The sequence below is a fragment of the Polyodon spathula genome, chromosome 1 (genome assembly GCF_017654505.1).
Source record: "Polyodon spathula isolate WHYD16114869_AA chromosome 1, ASM1765450v1, whole genome shotgun sequence".
Taxonomy (NCBI): Eukaryota; Metazoa; Chordata; class Actinopteri; order Acipenseriformes; family Polyodontidae; genus Polyodon; species Polyodon spathula.
In genome coordinates, this window is record NC_054534.1 from 43,839,502 (window position 1) to 43,858,994 (window position 19,493).

The following is a 19,493-nucleotide window of genomic DNA, read 5'->3' on the forward strand; positions in this document are numbered from 1 at the left end:
AATCACAATTCTTAATTAGCCCAATTGCAGGTGCCCTGAAAATACTGTATAAGCATGTTCATATATTTTGTGTTGACATATGATGTCACCATTTCAGAAGACAGCTGATATTTATTAATTACTGAAGCTTTTTTTCCTCAGGGGTGAATACGGCCTGCAAGAGTACACAGAGATAAAGACTGTTACAATCAAAATCCCTCAGAAGAATTCTTAAGTTACATACTTTTCCAAGAAGACAATAAAGCATGCGAATATATCACACCAGTGGCTTTTTTTGGTCATTTCAGTAGTACAATAAATGTGAATTTTTATTTGAGGCCCTTCTGCTGAAGAAACCCCATATAGAACACCAGAAATACTTGGCTTTAATACAATTCCAGTGGGGTTTTAGGATGGTGTTGTATTTCTGTAATGTTTGTGGTCTTAAACACTGGCATTTTTTATTTAATGGTCATTTAAAAAAAAAAAAAGTTACAGGGAGTTGTGCAGGTTGTCTTCAGGGAAAACATTTAGGGGAGAGGGTGCACGATTGAAAGTACTGGTTGAGACTTAAATGTGCAATCTGTAATATTTATTAGAGCACAGGGCCCAAGAAAATGTTACAGTATAACACAAACGTTGAAGAATTTCACACTAAATACATTTTGTTTGTGAAGGAATTTTTCTTTTGACTAGATATTTAAATGCTATTGTTTGGTAGTTGCTTGGGTGTGTTGAAAGCTTTTGTAATGACAGTATCTCAAACCTTCACAAGCAGGCTTAACAGAAACTGCACGCACATATCCACACTTGCATGTAACAAAGTATGTATACAGTTTAAGAGGGAATAACAAAGATTATAGGATTAGTTTAATTACTGAATTTGGACTTCAAATAAATGATGTACTATACTGCTACCAAAAACCTTGCAGAACGTATCGGTAAAGTATATTCTTTGCTACATACAGCATATTCTTGCATTTCTTTTTACTCTACAAGTATTTCTGTACAGTATGTTTTGAAGAAACATGCAATTATTGAACAAAGAACAGCAAGACAAGCTGTTAAAAAAAGGAACTAAACATACTGCAGACAGTGTAGATACTGAAACACATGGAATGGTTCTTGGCTGCACAATATAAATGTACTGGCTGATGAATTCCAGCAAACAAAGAATCGTTTGTTAACTTTATCTTGAAAGTATACGGAATTAGAAACCGGGGGTTGTGTTTTTTGTTCTGTGTAAGGAATCCTGCTGATTTGACTGCATATACTTAATGTGCATGTGGCAAGTGGCAAGACAACTAATGTGTGCCACTGCTTTTTAATTCCTTATTTTTATAAGGTCACCCTTTTTTGCTGTTGGCTGTTTTTCGATGAGCACAGTTTGATGGGTGTTTTTATATCATTTTTGAAATAGTAATGACTTTTCATGAATTCTCTTTGTTTTCCATCATAACGTGTCTGTCGTTTTTTCAGAGGACATATTGGTACATGTAATGTGAATAGGCCCCATTCAGAAAGCTTTAATTGTCTGTTTTGATGGCTTAAATAGTTTGATATTTTTCTTAGATAGTCAAGTTTCATCCATTCAAAACATGCTTAAACCATCAAAAGACTTTAAAAACGTTGTATCTCGTAATGAGTTATCCTTTGTGAATATGACCCTATAACACATAGATGTTACTGTGTGTTTTAGCAAAGTGATCCATTTTGAGCAATGTTTTTAAAGATGTTATCAACTATGTATATTGCAGTAGCTTTTCAACAACTGATTTAAAATATAGCATTTTTCTAAAGTCCTTTTTGAGTACTCTGCAGTTTCATGTGAAATGAGAAAATATTTACTAAAACACATGCTAAAGATTACAAACAGATCAAATAGCATTGTTACGCCATATCCACAATTGTATAAGCCTTTAAAACTTAGATATGAACTGCCAACCAATTATTTACACCATAGCACATCATGATTGTGAAATGATGCAGGACTGACTTTCAACTTTAGAGAACCATTGGTTGTATTCTTGATGTTCTTTTCATTTTTCATCACCATTGTTATATAACTTATAAAAAGAAACATGGTGCACCTTCGTAAAATGTATACTTAAGATAAAAAGAAAACTACTTTTAATATAATCAAGTCAGTCTGAGCAAAAAGACTACATATGAACACATCTTTATAATCATCTTGGGTAAAACTTAAGTTTCATTCCATTTAAATGGTGCAGTTTAAATCATTTAATTTAATTTGTTAGTTATTTTCATGCATTAGATAAAATGTATTGGAATTGTCTGTGAATCAACTGTTTAATTGGCTGAAGAATGTAATATTGATTTATAAATGTGTTAAGTATTTAATCTGAAATAAAAATATGCACATTTGAAACTGTTTTTGGTGCATACGTAATGTATTCAGAAAAACAGATAGCAATGATACATGATGGAGAAATGTTTTCTGACACCTGGAGACAGTGTTGTAATGTTCATTTTAATAAATGGTTCGGGCATGTGGGCTTGAAATGGTAGTGACCAAAGGGTAAGCTTCATTCTCTCAAATGCAATTCTAAAATGATTTGAGAATTAACTTACACAGTGTAACATTTAAATGTGTTCAGATTAAAACCAAGTCTGCTCATCTTAAAGAGTAAGTAGCGGGGTTCTGAAATATATAGTGTTACATGGCCTCTCAAGTTGCTACAAGTATTTAAATAATGTACCTGTAATTTCTCTTTTCATTATTAACATCCTTACAACTTTTTAAAACAGACTTTAAAGTTAAAGTGTAGCAAACTGTCAGAAAACAGTTAGATGTATGCTATTTAAACAGTTACAGCAACACCTGGGGAAATGTAACACTATATTTTTCGGAACCCGGCTACATACTCTTTAAGACAAATACCGGCATATAAAAAAGCCAGCCTGGTTTTAAAGTTTGCTTATCTGTTCTGCATTATTCCCATTAATTACCAGGATTTTCACCCACCGTGAGCATTCCATGAAAAAACACTACAGCAATTTTATAGAAGTCTAGTGTTTAACCTTCAGAGGTTGGACATAAATATTTATACATGTAACTGGTATTGTTAAGTACATGTATAGTAGATAAAGGTTACAGTATATTTTTAGTGACCGACACTATCAGTTGCACTGTACTGTGATTTCTTATTACTATTTTAGTTGATTAACAACTAGCTTACTCAAGTTCCTCGTGACATTGATAAATGTCACCTGAAACTCTTACTAGAATTACATAGAGAATAAAGTACAACCTACTGGACATAATTAGATTGTTAAAAGCCACCAAGGAGTTCCGTGACATACCAAAAGATGAGGCCACAGGTGGAAGAAACACATGCAAATAAAAGTAAACTAAACTTTTCTTTACAAAAATCACAAATAAAAAAAAAAAAAAAAAAAACCTTTTAAATAATAATTAGTTGCTCTCAGAATCAACTATAATTTGTCTTGGCTTTTTTCTTTTTATTAACATCAGAGCATTCACAAAATGAACGCTGACTTTAGAGTTCTTAATAATACAGCTATGCCCAAAAATGCTCTGGAGGCTGTAACTTAGTGTTTGCTGTGAATGGTCTTTAGGTGGTGCTGCAGCGCAGACTGTGCTGTTGTTGTTTTCTCTCTCTCTCTTCCATAGCGTCATTTCATTTACCATGGTCTTGCAGATTGGAGGTATTAAATAAAGTATTGCCCAGAATTTCAGAGTTCTGAAGTTCTGCCTTTCAGCCTCTGACGGAACGATACATTGAGGGGACTCTTTTTTTTAACAAATAAGCTTTCAATGCATTGCCTACTTGAGACCTTCAAAGCACTTTGAAACCAGCAGATATTTAAAAAAATAAATAAATAAACTGAAAATGCTCATTCCACTGACGTCAGATCGCGTCTGTAATCAGAAATACCAGGTTAGTACTGTTGTCATAACAGTGATTGCTGGCTACTACTGACGTCAGTAGTAGCCTGTAATCGGATAATTAAGCACAGAATTTTATAGGGAAATATCAGTTACACTAGTATTATAGGCTTATTATGCACAATTGGGTGTATATTATTATTATTATTATTATTATTATTATTATTATTATTATTATTTATTTTTTATTATTATTATTATTATGTCAAAAAAATAGCTTTTTAGGCATTTTTATGAGCAGCATGTTTATTAAAAATACATCAAACCCAGTCCTATACTGTATATATTTGTCGATTCAATTTTAATAACTGTAACTATGTCCAATACAGTTTACAGTTACACAAATAGATCATATTTTTTCTGGAGTATAGTAGATAATATTCCAGTTTTTCCAGTAAATTATAATACAAAACTAATATTTATGTTTTTACATAGAAGTAATAAAGCTTCACACCTGGTTGTAACTAGACCTACCTGAAAATACACATATGCAGTACATATTCTAAAATATATAACAACATTTTGGTAAAGGAATGACAGTGTATTTATTGTACAATCAATTACAATGGTATTAATTACCAGTTAATAATTTTGCAGTAAAAGTAAAAACAATCATTAGTTTAGGAAATGCATATTTATCCTCAATCAGAATGTACAGTTACTCCTAATCGGTACCGAACATATTTAGATGATGTGGATTTGGTGGATATTTTCTGTACAGGAAACAGACAACTGGTCTGCAAAGAGCATTGAATGCTGAAACAACCTGAATCCACACTGACTGAGTAAAGACAGTGAGTAAAAGTCAGAGTGTTAGCGCCTGGGCTGACCTCTTACTATTCTCTGGGGTTGGCCTCGTCCACGCTGGCCAGGGACCGTCAGCTGTGGGTTTCCAGGTAAGGGCCCGGGCGGTCTGGGTCCCGGTGGCCTTGTCACTGCAATGCGGGGGTTCTGTGCTGCCAGTGACACCTCCTTCTCAGGGTTCACACTGCTTCCATTGTGAGATACCTCTTCTTGTTTGCCAGCTCCTTTTGCGGTTTTTGGTGGGTCATTCTTGTCGATGCTTGCCTTCTTAGCTTAAAGGAAAAAAAAAACAGTAGATGGCAATTTAGAATCCAATGACGGTTTGCAAATCTATGCAGAAGACTTCTCTCCTAAATTGCAAGTACAGAGTTTAACACTGATTGCAAACACATAAAAAAACCCTGAAAAAGTTTACCAGTGCATCAAAGATATTTATATTAACCAAAAATGTTTGAAATATATATTTCAAGGGGGTTCTGGCAAGATGCAGCCTTTCTCCATTGATAGATTGATGAGAAGTAAACTGTGGTTTCACCTCTGCAAGCCTGGGATTAGAAATCAATTACTGTAAGTTACAAATTAAGTTAGTTTGGTGATCTCAACTTATAGACCAGTGGTTTAACATCACAAAAAAAAAAAAAAAAAAAAAAAAAAAAAAAAAAAAAATTCAGCATACCTCAAAGAGTCCAGCTGTCTCTGTTATCCCAGCACTTTGGATAAAGCAGTCATTCAGTACATTATACTCCAGTTCGACACTCACACACTTCTCAGTTCAAACATCTCAGTGACTCACTTGCAAAGGGTACATCCAAAGAATCCCATTTACCTGGTGCAGTACTATTACCACCCTCAGACTTGATGGGCAGCAGGTCTTCTAAATCTTTCATTATTGAATTTGTGCTGTCTTGGTTGTTCCTTCGGTTCTTCTCTTCGTCTCGTTGCTGTTGAAAGAACATATTTTTGCATTTTAACAGTTTGCATGTTAGTGGCATTTATACAAATATATGAAAATAAACCATGAGATCAAAGGTAAAAAGTAATGCCAAATGCTAGACCTGTGATATTGCACAGAAGGTTTAGGGTTATTCATTTATGGGTAACTGGTATTAAATGGGTGGAATGGAATCAGTAGTACTTTAAATGGACACTTTACTGCTGGTGTTATTATTATTTATTTGGCACTTTTATCCAAAGCAACTTACATGTGTTACAAGGCAGTACAGTATTACAATTTAAATGCAGTATAGTTTACAGCAAAGGCAAATAATACTACTAAAATGCAATAGGAACTAGGATGCAACAAGTAAAGATTACAGCAAGTTATATCTGCAAAGACATTAGTAGTGCAATAGTGCAAGGATGGTGCATTAGCTGAGGATCCAGTAGCGTGGTGATTAGGTCAGGCAAGTCCAAGGCATAGTAGAATTATTGGGAGATCGAGAGATCTACAAGTGCAGTCTAAACAGGTGCGTCTTGAGAAGGTGGCCTAAGGCAGTGAGAGATGGAGCTGATTCTACCAGAGAAAACCTGAGGTTCTCTGGTAACTGGTTCCACCAGAGGGGAGAAGAAGCAGGCATGGAAGTTAGAAGAGTGGAGGGGAGGCATAACCAATCAGCCTGTAGAGGAGCAGAGAAAGGGGGTGTGGGGAGACACAAGGGATTGGAGGTAGGAGGGGCAGTGTGGTTAAGACAGTGGTAGACAAGAACAAGGGTATTGAAATGAATGTGAGCATAGGTAGCCATTGGAGGGTGCGAAGCGGAGGGGTAACGATCTCTTCCAGTATGATCTATTTACTAGCCAGTTAATGAGGCAGGTATTAGCATCTCTTGACTGAAGCAATAATGGAAAACTTCAACCCCTTTTTATGTTGACTGGACACATTTTACCAAATACAGATAGTGGCACAATGTACTGCACTGAAAAGCTGTAGCAGTGTCTGGTAAACCATTATAAATGTTTGCCACAGTAAATCTGCACTGTAATTTAGCAGTTGTTGCATGCTTTTCCCATGGTTATACTATGTGTTTACCGTAGGTTACCATGGTTTCCCATGTTTTTTAATATACTTTATCATACCTCTTTGAGCTTTACAATGCTTGCCTTTGCTTTACCATATTTTCACTATGCTTTATTACACTTTTACCATGGGAGACTTTTATATTAAACAATACAATCATTTTGCATGGTATCTGCATTGGACTGTACCAACCTACTACACATACCATTTGCATCTTTTTCTTAAGTTCCAGATTTGATTTTTCATATGCTTTGGAAACAGCATTTAAATAGTAAATCGCCAACCTGTGGATTAGATAGAAGATGTCATTTTAGTTTAACAAAGCCCCTCTTGAATAGTAGGAAAGATCTCCAATTTCTATAAGTTTGGAAAGATTGAATTTATAAAGCCAATGAATTAATACAGAACGGCATTTAAGAATTAAACACAAATCTTGTACTACAGATTCTAAACACATTTTAGTGTTTATATATTTTTTACTATAATGTTCATTGTGTATTTTTTGTGCATCTAAATTATAGTATAAAACAATTGAAGACAAACATGTTTTTAAATCTGTATCACAGGATATATGTTTAGTTCTAAAACTTAGCGTTTCAGAGTCCAGACATTTTAAATTTGTGAACATTTTTAGGTTCTACTGTAAGAATTATACCCTATGCATACTGTATGTTAATATTGTACATATAGGGCTAAAAAGTAAGCAATAATGACTATTTACACAATTTTTTAAGTTATTTCCAATACTTACACCATCAGCAGAATAGCAGGGATAATCAGTCCTGGGTTGGCTACGTAGCTGAAGATATTTCCAACAAAGGCTGGAAAATCTAATTCAATTGTCTCCTTAATGATATCAAACATTTTTGATTTCCCACTGTTTACAAAGGAACCAATTAGTTAGCATTAGTGTTCAGAGTTCCATATTGAATTAGGGTAGCCAAACTTAAAAATTAATTTCTTATCCCATTAATGCCCAATTTTACATTACCCATGTAGAACATGTATAATACTATATTAAATGATACAGGTGTGGGTTATTGGTAAGTGTTTGCAGCATTTCAAATCTGAAAATAAATATTTATATACCCCAGAAATTCTTGGAGTGTGAATACTCTATAGGTGGTAATCTGCATGCCTCATGTGGTACAGAACATTTATGGTAATATCCTTACCTGAAGGGTCCACAGTCAAATGAAGGTGGTAAGGTCATGATGGTGTAGACTACCGGTAACAAACTTAGGAACAAGATCAGCAACAGGAGCCCCATGTAAAAATTATTGGACCTGGATGCTTTGAAAATGCGTTCATGAGGAACATTAGAACTCATTACAGCCCAGGACTGGTAGTACATGGAAGTCAGCAGACGCAGGACATTAATTCCAACTAGTCCTGGAGCATAGAAGGCACCCATCCTAAAATGCAGAGATTAAAATTAGGAATCAAGTACTTATCTTTTTTAAAAAGAAAATATATAGAATTGCCAATTGTTTATTTACTCCATTTTCTCCCCAATTTGAAATGACCAATTTTAAGCCTGCTCACCACTGCAACCCCCAGATGAGATGAAGACGAGCACACGCGTCCTCCAAAACATGTGCCATCAGCCATCCACTTCTTTTCACTCTATAGGCCTGCCATGCAGTTGCCTGCAGGCACCCTGGTCAGTCTATTGGGGTCGCTGGTGCGCGGTGAGTTGAGGACACCCTTTCTGACCTATTTAACACACCCCACAGTGGCGCACTGCCACCTATCCTCCAAAATATTGAACAATTAATAAAAATGAGCAGCTGAGACACGGCCTGTCATCCAGAGCAGTCATGGAAAGAGCCCAGCCTATCCAGCCCGACCACGTACCCGGCAGAACTAAATACGAACCACTCAGCTCTCAGGTAAGGAAAACCCCCCTACTTGCATATTTTTAATTTTTGATGTAGGGGGAGACTCAGGGAATCCGTGGCTGAGTTTTGGCCCGTTTTGGCCTCCCAGCGTGTGACTGAGAGGCCAAAACAAAAGTGGCATGGGAGAATAACACACAGAACCATTATGCGCTTGCTGATTGTTGGTAAGAGGCGGATTCTCCTTGCAGAAAAGTAACCAAGTTTAGAGTTCTTATACATTACTGTTTTTTGTTTATTCTGCTATTAATTGTGCATCAATTGCTCTTTTTATTTTTAAATTAAGTTTTCTATGATAGGACACAACAATTCATACCAGATCACTCCTTGATTGAAGACAAGTCCCAGCACATTACCACTTATATCAAACTCTGCATAAGATGGCTGTGCATAATAAAAAAAAAAAAAATATATGCATATAATGATTAGTGCTAATGCGGCAGTTAAAGTTGAGTTGACATTGCAGTTCTCTGGTACAACAATGGCAGCTACTGAATAATGGCTAATCATATTGATTACATACTGTTTAATAGTTTATTTTCACAAAAATGCAAGATCTTTTAAATCTAAAAGTTTAGGTGTAGGCTTAAAGTAATTTGTTTTTCTACTTCACTTGTTGCATCTTTTCATAGTGTTGGAGTTTATGTGAATGCTTTAAGATATGAATAACACACATCAGAGTTTTAAAAACATAGGTATTCTTACAAATCCAGATTCCAGGTCCCAACACCAGCAATAATTAAGAAATCGCACAATCACAGCTCGAAGGAAATCTCCAACCAAAATAGTAATATATGTAACTTGTATGTCAGAAACAGTAAGCTTCACAAACTCCTGCAAAACAATAACATAAAATGAAATTTAAAAACTGTATTAATATTACAATGATTTACTTTTTAGAAGTTGTTTAGTTTTAAGAAGTAGTAAAATCTGAAATTTAGTTATGTAGTTGTCATCGGTATTTCAATATATTGATGATCGCAGGACACAGAAAACATTAAGTTACTATCATAACCCTGGTTCCCTGAACTAGATGCAGTTGCAGTTCAAGTTACTTATTAAATGTTATAGCTAACGTGAAATATGCAATTTTTCAAGAGCTGAAAACAAGTAAACAGGTCTAATTAAGCAAATTATCGGTTCAATTAAGGGTCTAGTTAAGTCATTGAAAGCTCAGTTGGAACGAAAACCAGCAGCCAAAGGGGGTCCCCAGGACAGAGTTTGAAAAGCCGAGGACAAGTCTTCAGAAAGAAAGAAACTCCTTGAGGAGCAGTGGGGGGGGGGGGGGGACTTTAAAAAGTCCCATGCATTATTATTATTATTATTTATTATTATTATTATTATTATTATTATTATTATTTGGTATACAAGCACTTAATTAGAAACTGCAGAGCCCCCAATTAACCTGACAGGATTCAACTTTCCCTAAAAGTACATCTTTTCACATTATTTTTTATTCTAAGTTGGCTGTGTAAGTTACCTCTAGATTTGAAGAATGTTTGTTAAAAGTGAAACTTAACTGGCAGTTGGAGTTTGCTTAAGATCATGCTTTATGTTAATTATCCTTGAGGTTTTCCACCCATTGTTTAAATGGTGCCATTCAGTTTCCTGCAGGTAGTTTACATGTTAATAAAAAAACAAACAATGTAACCTTGGCAGCATTACTAATGACACATTGGAGAAAAAGGCAATGTATATAACAATAACAAGTGCAGAATTACAATTCCAACAGTGGTTTCCCAGCATGGTCCTCTGATTACATCTGCAGGGTCTATGGGTGGTGGGGTGGCAGATGTGTTCCCTGTGAAATTGGCGTAGTACATATTTGTTGCCCATATTGTGGCATTCTTTATAGACTCTTCCACTGCAAGCTGAAAGAAAACAAACAAACAAGCCACAAAAAAGTAATTATCTGTAAGACAATATGTGTATATGAATGTAATTTTGAAGAGGCCAACTAATCTATCTAATGGCAGACATTAATTGTCGTTTCTTACAGTAGTAAAAACTTAATCCAAAATTTTTCGTAATTTGAAATGAGTATTTCATCTACAAAATGTAACTTTCAAAGTACTTTAATTCTACCTAGGCATACCGTATATTTCAGGATGAGTGGAAAAAATGTTGGCAGTTTTTTCTACCAAATACATTGTTTCTTTACTTCCGTGAGACAAGACAAAGACAATTTCCACTTTACCTTTTGATTCACCTCATCAAACAGTGCAAAAAGGAACGTATATAAGTTTCCGAGGAACAAGGCAAAAATTCTCCCCAGCTGCCACTTTAGTGCGATACGTGGGTGGTATTCCTCTAGTTGAGCAATGCTCTCAAAGAGTGGAGGGCAGACCAGTCCTAGCAAGGACATCACAATCTCAACCTAGAGGGCAGCACATCAACAAACAAGTAAAGCAGCAGGTAATCCAAGAGAACAGAACAAATACTTCTCCCTTGAGCTTTTTCTTCCCAGTTGGTATGTTTTTCAACATTAATTTGTTTTAATGTAAACCATGTGGATATTTAGATGAAGATTGGGGGGGGTTTCAAACCTGGCCAACCTGTACAATTCTTGCCATGTGTCAAAGGTCACTGGGGGATTGTGGGATTGTGTTTAGATTTTTAAAAATCAATGGTAACACTGCGTTTATAACAAAGCAGCCTGAGCAATGGAAGCTCAAATAGAAAGAACGTTCATTGCTATTTTCATTATATACAATTTTGGACAGCCTTTTATAGATTCAATTGAACGAAGCTTCTGTGAAAAAGCTGGCTGGTGGCAACCCAGAGGAGAATGGACACAGACAGTCAGTACTGCAGGGTATGAAAGCATTGCTTGCGCATGTCTAATAATAAATAAACAAAACAAAAGGTTTGAACAAAACAGAACACTAATACAAAACAAAATAGCATAGTGGCCAAAACAAACAGACTAACAAACGGACGTGGAACAAACAAGTATCGTGCTTGTGTAAAACCAGCACATGTAGTAATTATTATGATTTACTGGAACTCTTTAACTTCACCTCCCGACTATCATTCAGCCTCTGAACACACTAGCCCTGTTCAGCCAAAGCTGTTTGTTTTTATATTGTGGCCGAGGGATTAACTGGATATCAATTACCTAGTGTATCCCTCTAACACATTCGACATGGGTTTTATCATCTCCTTGGTCACCAGCCAGTTTATCAATAAGCACTTGCTGTTGACCATGCATTCTCACAAATTTATCTGGATGGGGAATTTTAACCCCAACAAGGCTTTAAACAATAACAATAAAACGGCATGTGTTAACACACAAACAATACATTTTAAATAATAATTCAACAAATAATATAATACATAAACGGGTGGGGTGTACCCCATCACAGTTTCCAAATGAAGACAGATGGAAAGTGAATCTGATTATTCTGATTGAACCTGATTATCTACAGATAGCGACAATGATTTCATTTTTCCTTTTAGCTTTCAGTTTGTGTGTTCTCTTATAAAAATGAAGGCTTCACACTGCTAAATGTAAAACAATAATACACCATCAAGAAATACCTTAATAACCTATGCAGCTACTGGGGGGGGGGGGGGGGGGGGGGGGCTAATTTTGTGGACTTTTTAAATAACAAGTTCCACATGTTTCATCAAGGCTGTAAACAAAGAGCTTAAACACCTCCTGGCAACGTGATGATGCACCTCCTTTGTAGTCAGCTTGGCTACATTGAGTATCATACAAATCCTGACAAGATAGTCACGCTCAGCCGCTTGGGTAGTTGTAGTCAGGAACGCTATGCAGTAGAAATGGGGCATAAGTGTTTCTTGAGCTTAAGGGTTTTGCAGAAAGCAAGATAAAGGTAAATGTATCCATAAACTTAATATGCAACCAGCCCCTGGCTTTTCCCCTGGTCTACTGGTAAAATATATTTAACAGTTGACCACTCTCTCCCATTCCCTTTATCCTTTTTACTTTATAAAAATGTCAGTAAAAGACTACTAAAATAAAATGAAATTAGAAGATTTGTGTGACAAGAAAAAACATCTTACCTCATTTTTCTCATACCATCCCAGATTATCCCTAGTAGCAAAGTTCTGTGACCGTTTTACTACAAAGTAAATAAGATAACCACTTCCGCCTAAACTGCATATAATAAGGACATTTGCCAAGACACGAAGGAATCTTCTTAAATGGATGTTTTCATCCTTCTGGTTTTCCTCTTCATCCACAATAGATTCCTACCAAATTAAGTTCATTATCAAAATGGTTTAAATAGGGTTTCCAGACATGAAAATCCAAACATTTTAGCAGATTTATAAGAAACAACCACTTGAGATTATTACCTTAAAGCTGGTAGTAATGGAGGCAAATTTGTTGTCAGCTGTTTCTGAATTACCAATCAGGTAATCCCAACTTGTAAACATTTTCCAACTGAAATTGAAGTCGGAGTCTTCACCATCTCCTCCATTTTCATTGGCGTTTGCAGCCATTCTGAAAAACAGAACAACAGACTGTGGAAACAGTATGCATTATAAACCTCAAGAAGTACATTCCAAGTCACTACCACACAAAAGTTACTACAGAACATTCAACTCAAAATGAAAGGAAAATAAAACATTGAAAATTTAAATAAATCTGGAATATACATTTTTTTAAAAATATAACAATAAAGGCCATGTTCACTCATTTCTAAATGCAATAAAACCCTGATTATTAGGCATTATCTTGGTATTTGACCCTGTGGCTCAGCTATTTAAAACATTCACCACATGGTCTGCTAACTAATGTCCTGTAATCAGGGATATATTACTTAAAAATCAATGCTGTCATTAGAATGTGGTGATACATGGTTCAATTTGGGGCTTACGGCTCAAGCTTGCAAAAGTTCCCTTATAATACACTCAATCAATCAATTGTTGTTTTATTGCGGATCTGAGGTCAAGTCATTTCCCAGTCATCCCCTGTAAATTATATTGTATCCAATATTCAGGTATAATTATGGTAATGCTCCGTTTGAGAGAAAAGTAACTCTTAAAAACATCACTCACGTTCGTATAACAACCATCAGGCTGTACCCAAAAGTGCCAATCCCGACCATCAGGTATGCCAAAGGTAATCTGAATTTCAGTAAGCCAATTGTCCGTTGATCATTGTAATAGCCATAAAAGAGGACTGAGTACTTACAATAACCCTGTGGAAAAACAAGTATATATATATATATATATATAGACAACTTAAACCCTCAATCCTAATATAAGTAAAACTGAAGAAAAATCTAGCAACCTGTGCAATCAGTATAAACGGCAATGGCACCTGCATGACATTACATAACTTGCCATGCAATTCATGTGTAATAATATGCTTATATGCTGAGAATTTGTTGGTTGGGAGGAAATACACAAAGCCATTTACTCCAAAGTGTGGTTAGCACCATTTTAAATAAAAGGAGAAAAACACCAATTGAAGTTACAAATCTTTTATTTACTAAAATACAAATCCAAACTAAGAAAACATGAAGGTTCTAATTGCTTCAGTTATCTCCAAATTTCATTAGCTTTTCTATAGCTGAACTTACTTACATCAAAGTCCCAAAGTGTTGAGAAATCCATAGCTTTAGCCTGTTCAGCTCTTGGGACAGTTTTGCGGGGAATACTTCCATAAGGGAGCCCCATTAGAAGCTGGAATTAAAAACAAAGTTGTACATGAGTTAAACCAAATCTGTATTATAATTACTGTATTACATTTGCTAAATTACTCTAACTGTACCTCGGGTATTACAACCAGCCCAAATGTGAAGCCAAAAAGAACCAAATTCATTCCATACATCCATCTGAGAAATATGAAATAAGAGGCTACAGAGGATCCAAAGTGACCTGTGGATAAAATAAAAAGTATATAACTGCTTCACAAACCCTCTCAAAAGCATATTAGGACAGAGTATAGGCTGCTTGGGTATTACTTGGTCATGGTTCTATAGCAGCAGCCAATACTAATATTGATTTTGCAATAGATTTGTCATGGCTACTCAGAGAAATATATTATATAAATAGTGTATGTGTTACTACTAGTACTGTACCTTGTGTCAGGTAAAAAAAACAAAAAAACACAACTTATTTTTTCTGATATACCTGAATGCTGTAGTGCATATTTATGAATATATAATATGTAATATTAATACCTCAATATTCTAGGCCACACCCCCACTATGTTGGTAATATACAAACATATAAGTTAAGATTAATTTCAATACAATACAATACAAGATGACGCCTCCATTATATGATTAATATTTAAATATAAAAATAGTGTTGTATCCTTCACAAATTATATTCACACTTTCATTATTTAAAATTTTCAAATATAGCAAAAGAACTGTGAACTAAATAGAAAATAAATACGAAGTTGTAAAAAATATGCTTTTCAGTTTCAATATCACGACAGGTTAACCACTCAAATAATTAAGAGTCAATATACTAACATAAGACCACAAGAAAGGTTACAAACAAGAGGAGCCATCTTTCTCGTTTGGTTATTAATAGCTTATTGATCCCAGAATCTCATCAAGCAGCCTCTTGAAGGATACCAGGGTGTCAGCTTCAGCAACATTATTGGGGAGTTGGTTCCAGACATCCACAATGCTGTATAAAAAAGTGCCTCCTATTATCCGTTTTGAATGCACCTTTATCTAATCTCCATTTGTGACCCTTGGTCATTTTAAACCCAGAATAATTCCGGCCACTCTTCTTTGCCCTCTTTCTAGAGCAGCAATATCCTTTTTGTAGAGAGGTGACAGAACTGAGCAAAATATTCTAGATGGGGTCTTACTAATGCATTGTAAAGATTTAACATTACTTTCCTTGATTTAAATTCAACAATTGTTCAGTATATAGCAGCGTATTTTGTTGGCCTTTTTTTATAGCTTCACCGCATTGTCTATATGAAGACATTTTTCATAGATTCCTTCTTCAATTTCACTGTCTCCCATATGGTATTTATAACGGGCATTTGTATTGCCTGTGTGCCTTACACTTTTCTCTATTAAATATAATTTGCCATGTGTATGCCCAGTTCTGTCTAGATCATTTTGAATGACCTTTGCAGCTGCAACGGTGTTTACTACCCCTCCTATTTTTGTATCATCTGCAAATTTAACAAGTTTGCTTTCTATACCAGAATGTCACACACACACACACACCTTCAAACCCATTTACAACGTAACTGGGATATAACATAAACACTGATATAAAGAACCAGTATGATGGAACCAAATAAAATCGTATTGAATCCTGTTTAAATTCTCCTTTAACTACTCTGATAGTGCATACTTCCTGTTATTACGCGCACACCGCGATGGCACGCAGTGGTCTGCACTGTGCATATTGCAGGCTCGTAGGCCTTTTGCTTGCTATTTGAATTTGACCTTGCTTTCTATTACTGTATTTTATGCAGTATTATCATGGCCAGCTTTAAACGATCGACAGTTTCATTTAAGGACAAACTGTACATTATTGTAGAAATCTTAAAGGTATAAAAGCAGTCAGAATTATGTTGTCAAAGAGCCAAGTTTAAAAAGCTGCAGTCGCTGAGGCAGTCATCTAAGGCCCTTCCCACATTAGAGCAAAAAAATCAACAACCAAGTTCAAACGCTTCAAAATCGATGCTGGGTGAATCTGGTTCACCCATGCCAATAATTTTGGTGAGTTTAGTTTCGCCCAATACTAAAACATGGATGCTGGGCCAATCTAGTTTTGCCTATTCCAATTATTTGGGCAAGTCTAGTTTTGCATTTCTACACTCTCCCCTGTCAGCTTCCAAGTGCTTGCTAGGGTACCTGCCTCACCTCTACTTCTGACAACAATGTAGCGACTGTGTTCTGGGTTTCCAGAGGTGGTGCAGAAAAGGCAGGACACCAGGGCTGGTTTTAATAGAGATTAAAACCACTCTTTTTTATTAGCTGTCGCTCCCAAAAAGTTAAAAGTCAAAAAGTCTCAGTCCTCCATGCATGCAGGCAAATTCACCATACACAGGTGGGTAAAACTATCAATAATTCAATTAGTCGGTACCCAATAAAGCATTACAAGGGACTACTTTCATCTGGTCGAGGCCTCGAGTTGGTGCCCTTCCTGTGGGGAGGGGGGGCACTGTGTCACTAACTGCCCCCACACAGGAGAGGAAGAGAAGGGATGACTGGAGGGCAGCTGGGAGGCCTATCTCAGCTTGAACAGGTGCACTGCCTGCGGTGAGTGGGGCCACTTTGTGGTCCATTTCCCCATCCTCCAGGAAGAGGAGGAGAAGGAGGAGCACTGGTTTGCAGCATGAGAGGGAGAAGCCTCGTCGCTGTCTCCAGCACAGGAGAGAGAAGCTCCAGTGCAAGAAGGACAGCAGCACCAGATCCTTGAGAGCAAAGGAGAGGACTACCTGCTGCTCCCATCTTCACCACCAGAAGTCTACCCGCTGCTCCCACCTGGGACTGTCAAGCCTGCACCGCCTGGGGGAGCCAGTTCACCATCGCCTGGGGATACCTGTTCACCATCGTCTGGAGAAGCCTGTTCGCCATCACCTGGGGATGCCTGCATGTCATCACCCAGGGTGGTGTTCCGGAGCCGCCAGCTACAGAGCAAGAGTGAGAAGTGAAGCTCCCGCTGGCATCATCTTGGCCAGTGGCTCCCCTCCTAAATTCACCTCTGGAAGGTCCAGAGCTGTCGTTGTCCAATTGTCCGGAGCTGTCGCTGTCTCTCCCTTCTGTATTTCAGGAGGACCCAGAGTTGTCTCTGCCTGGGGGTCCAGAGCCACCCCTGTCTGGGGGTCCAAAACCATCACTGCTAGGGGGTTTAGAGCCGTTGCCTCCTGAGGGTCCACTCCAACCGTTGACTCCCGAGGAAATGCTTCTACCCTGTCCTGCGCCGTTAAGGGCTACTGAGTCTGCTTCGCCTGGGGTCACGTCCTCGGTGTCGTTTATGGTTGTCTGACACCTTCGCATGGGGTCGCCTGATACTGCCCAGAGTTGCGAGTTTGCCACTGCCCAGATTGCCACCAGTGGGCCCTTTGAAGCCTCCATTCTTTGCCCAAGACTTTGTAAGAGACTGTTGGGTTTTTAAGAGGGAGCTGGGGGGTGGGGGGGAGGCATATTTGACAGGGAGCCCCGCCCCTATGTATGATTTGTTATTGTATTATTATGATTTGTGTACTGTTTGATCAGATGAGCAAGACACCGTCGCCATTATTTGTTTACGTTTTAAATACCTCATGGGAATGCGTGACTGATCAGATACATAATATATAACTAGCTGACAGTCACGCATCCCTAGTAAATCTGTACGGGATATGACCAAGGGATAATATAATAATTGACAGCTAGTTAGTCCCTCAGTCACAAATATAAAAAGACCTGCAGTTTGGCTGCACAGTGAAGAGTGTGTTCGTGAGTGGAGAACGGGCAGAGAAAGAGGCAGAAAGAAATACAATAACAATTGTTACGTATGCTGGTTTTGCAACCAGCATCTACTTGTGACAATTTATTGTTTGTTTATTTGGCCAGCGTGCCCTTTTGTTTGTCTAGTTGTGTTTTGTTTTGTTTAAATCTTTTGTTTCATTATTTAATAAAAAGCTGAGCCCTGCCATCCCTTGTTGTGGTTTCTGTTTCTGTTCTGACATCATTCCTGCAGCCATCCTGTTCACACTTCTCCATTCTCCCACCTTGCCACAATATATAATTATACTATATATATATTATATATTTATTATATAATATATATATATATATATAGATATATACCACATATATATATATATATATATATATATATATATATATATATATACATATATAGATATATATTAGATATATAGATATTATATAGATATATATTATATATAGAATATAATAGTATATAGATCATAATCATATAGAAATAATAGTTATTATGTAATAAACATTTTTAAACAATACATTTTGTCATGTTTTGTCATATATATATAAAACAAACACAATGATCTATATATATATAATATATTTATATATATATATTAAATAATATAATTTACTTAAAAAATATATATATTTGTTGGTGTGGTACCTCTATATTAAAAGTCAGGTCTTCAGGTAATGTGTGTTACATTATCATGAAGTGGTGTCGGGTCTGACTGCTTGTTGAGGACAACTCAGAAATTGATGTACTAATTTATAATACATAAAATCAATTCACACTCTGCAAGCCACCAGCACTTTAAACACAGATATTACATCAGCTGTCAGTACATAGCTCAGTTTGTTTTTTCTGCTTTTTAAAATGGCTAATTTAGCTTGACCAATAAGAAAATTAGCCAATTTAACTCTATACTTATTCTCATTAGAAAAATTATATGAAAACAACATGAGAGAAATTCTTTCCTAAATGATTAAACAACTCATCTAGTAAATTTATCAGAGACTGCAGCCTTGAACAGAACAAAAGCAATGAAAAACAGTTTCTCTCTGCTGACAAAAAACACACTTATCTGCCTCTGATTGGATAATACTGAGAAACGAGTTCACAGCAACAATGGTGTGCAGAACTCTCCACTGGAGATCACCTACTCTTTTCTGGATTGTTGGTTTATACAGGTTATTCCAGGCAGGTTTAACAGAAACTTCAACAACCAATCTCTCCCTCCAGTGCGTATCTGGGACATCTTTTAAATTTTTAAAGTTCCTATTCTTAACACACAGCCTGTACAATGCTTTCTTTTCAATTGCTCCAAATTGCAGGCTGTAGAATGCTCGTAACTGTAAAAGGTGACTTGGGGAGTCAGCAATCTGATCGAAGCTTAAAAACATCTGGCTCTAAACCCTGAGAACTTTCCCCTTTGAGAAACTGACTCATAACCTTCATGCCCTCACTAGAC

General features: G+C 36.5%; 2 protein-coding genes across 2 annotated transcripts in view; one reads left to right on the plus strand and one right to left on the minus strand.

Annotated features, from left to right (window-relative positions):
* Positions 1 to 2,396, plus strand: part of LOC121319050 (retinal dehydrogenase 1-like) — a 48,745-nt gene extending 46,349 nt beyond the window's left edge. Inside the window, exon 13 of the mRNA XM_041256275.1 lies at positions 142 to 2,396. Coding sequence (XP_041112209.1) covers positions 142 to 214 — 73 coding nt within the window. The 3' untranslated portion in view covers positions 215 to 2,396. The remainder of the gene's footprint in view (positions 1 to 141) is intronic.
* A 1,785-nt stretch (positions 2,397 to 4,181) lies between these two features.
* Positions 4,182 to 19,493, minus strand: part of LOC121319060 (transmembrane channel-like protein 2-A) — a 28,767-nt gene continuing 13,455 nt past the window's right edge. Inside the window, exons 7-20 of the mRNA XM_041256281.1 lie at positions 14,376 to 14,482; positions 14,189 to 14,287; positions 13,658 to 13,800; positions 12,953 to 13,100; positions 12,659 to 12,847; positions 10,827 to 11,006; positions 10,351 to 10,500; positions 9,335 to 9,463; positions 8,946 to 9,013; positions 7,907 to 8,146; positions 7,483 to 7,608; positions 6,937 to 7,015; positions 5,541 to 5,655; positions 4,182 to 4,986 (exon numbers count right to left, since the gene is read on the minus strand). Coding sequence (XP_041112215.1) covers positions 4,724 to 4,986; positions 5,541 to 5,655; positions 6,937 to 7,015; positions 7,483 to 7,608; positions 7,907 to 8,146; positions 8,946 to 9,013; positions 9,335 to 9,463; positions 10,351 to 10,500; positions 10,827 to 11,006; positions 12,659 to 12,847; positions 12,953 to 13,100; positions 13,658 to 13,800; positions 14,189 to 14,287; positions 14,376 to 14,482 — 2,036 coding nt within the window. The 3' untranslated portion in view covers positions 4,182 to 4,723. The remainder of the gene's footprint in view (positions 4,987 to 5,540; positions 5,656 to 6,936; positions 7,016 to 7,482; positions 7,609 to 7,906; positions 8,147 to 8,945; positions 9,014 to 9,334; positions 9,464 to 10,350; positions 10,501 to 10,826; positions 11,007 to 12,658; positions 12,848 to 12,952; positions 13,101 to 13,657; positions 13,801 to 14,188; positions 14,288 to 14,375; positions 14,483 to 19,493) is intronic.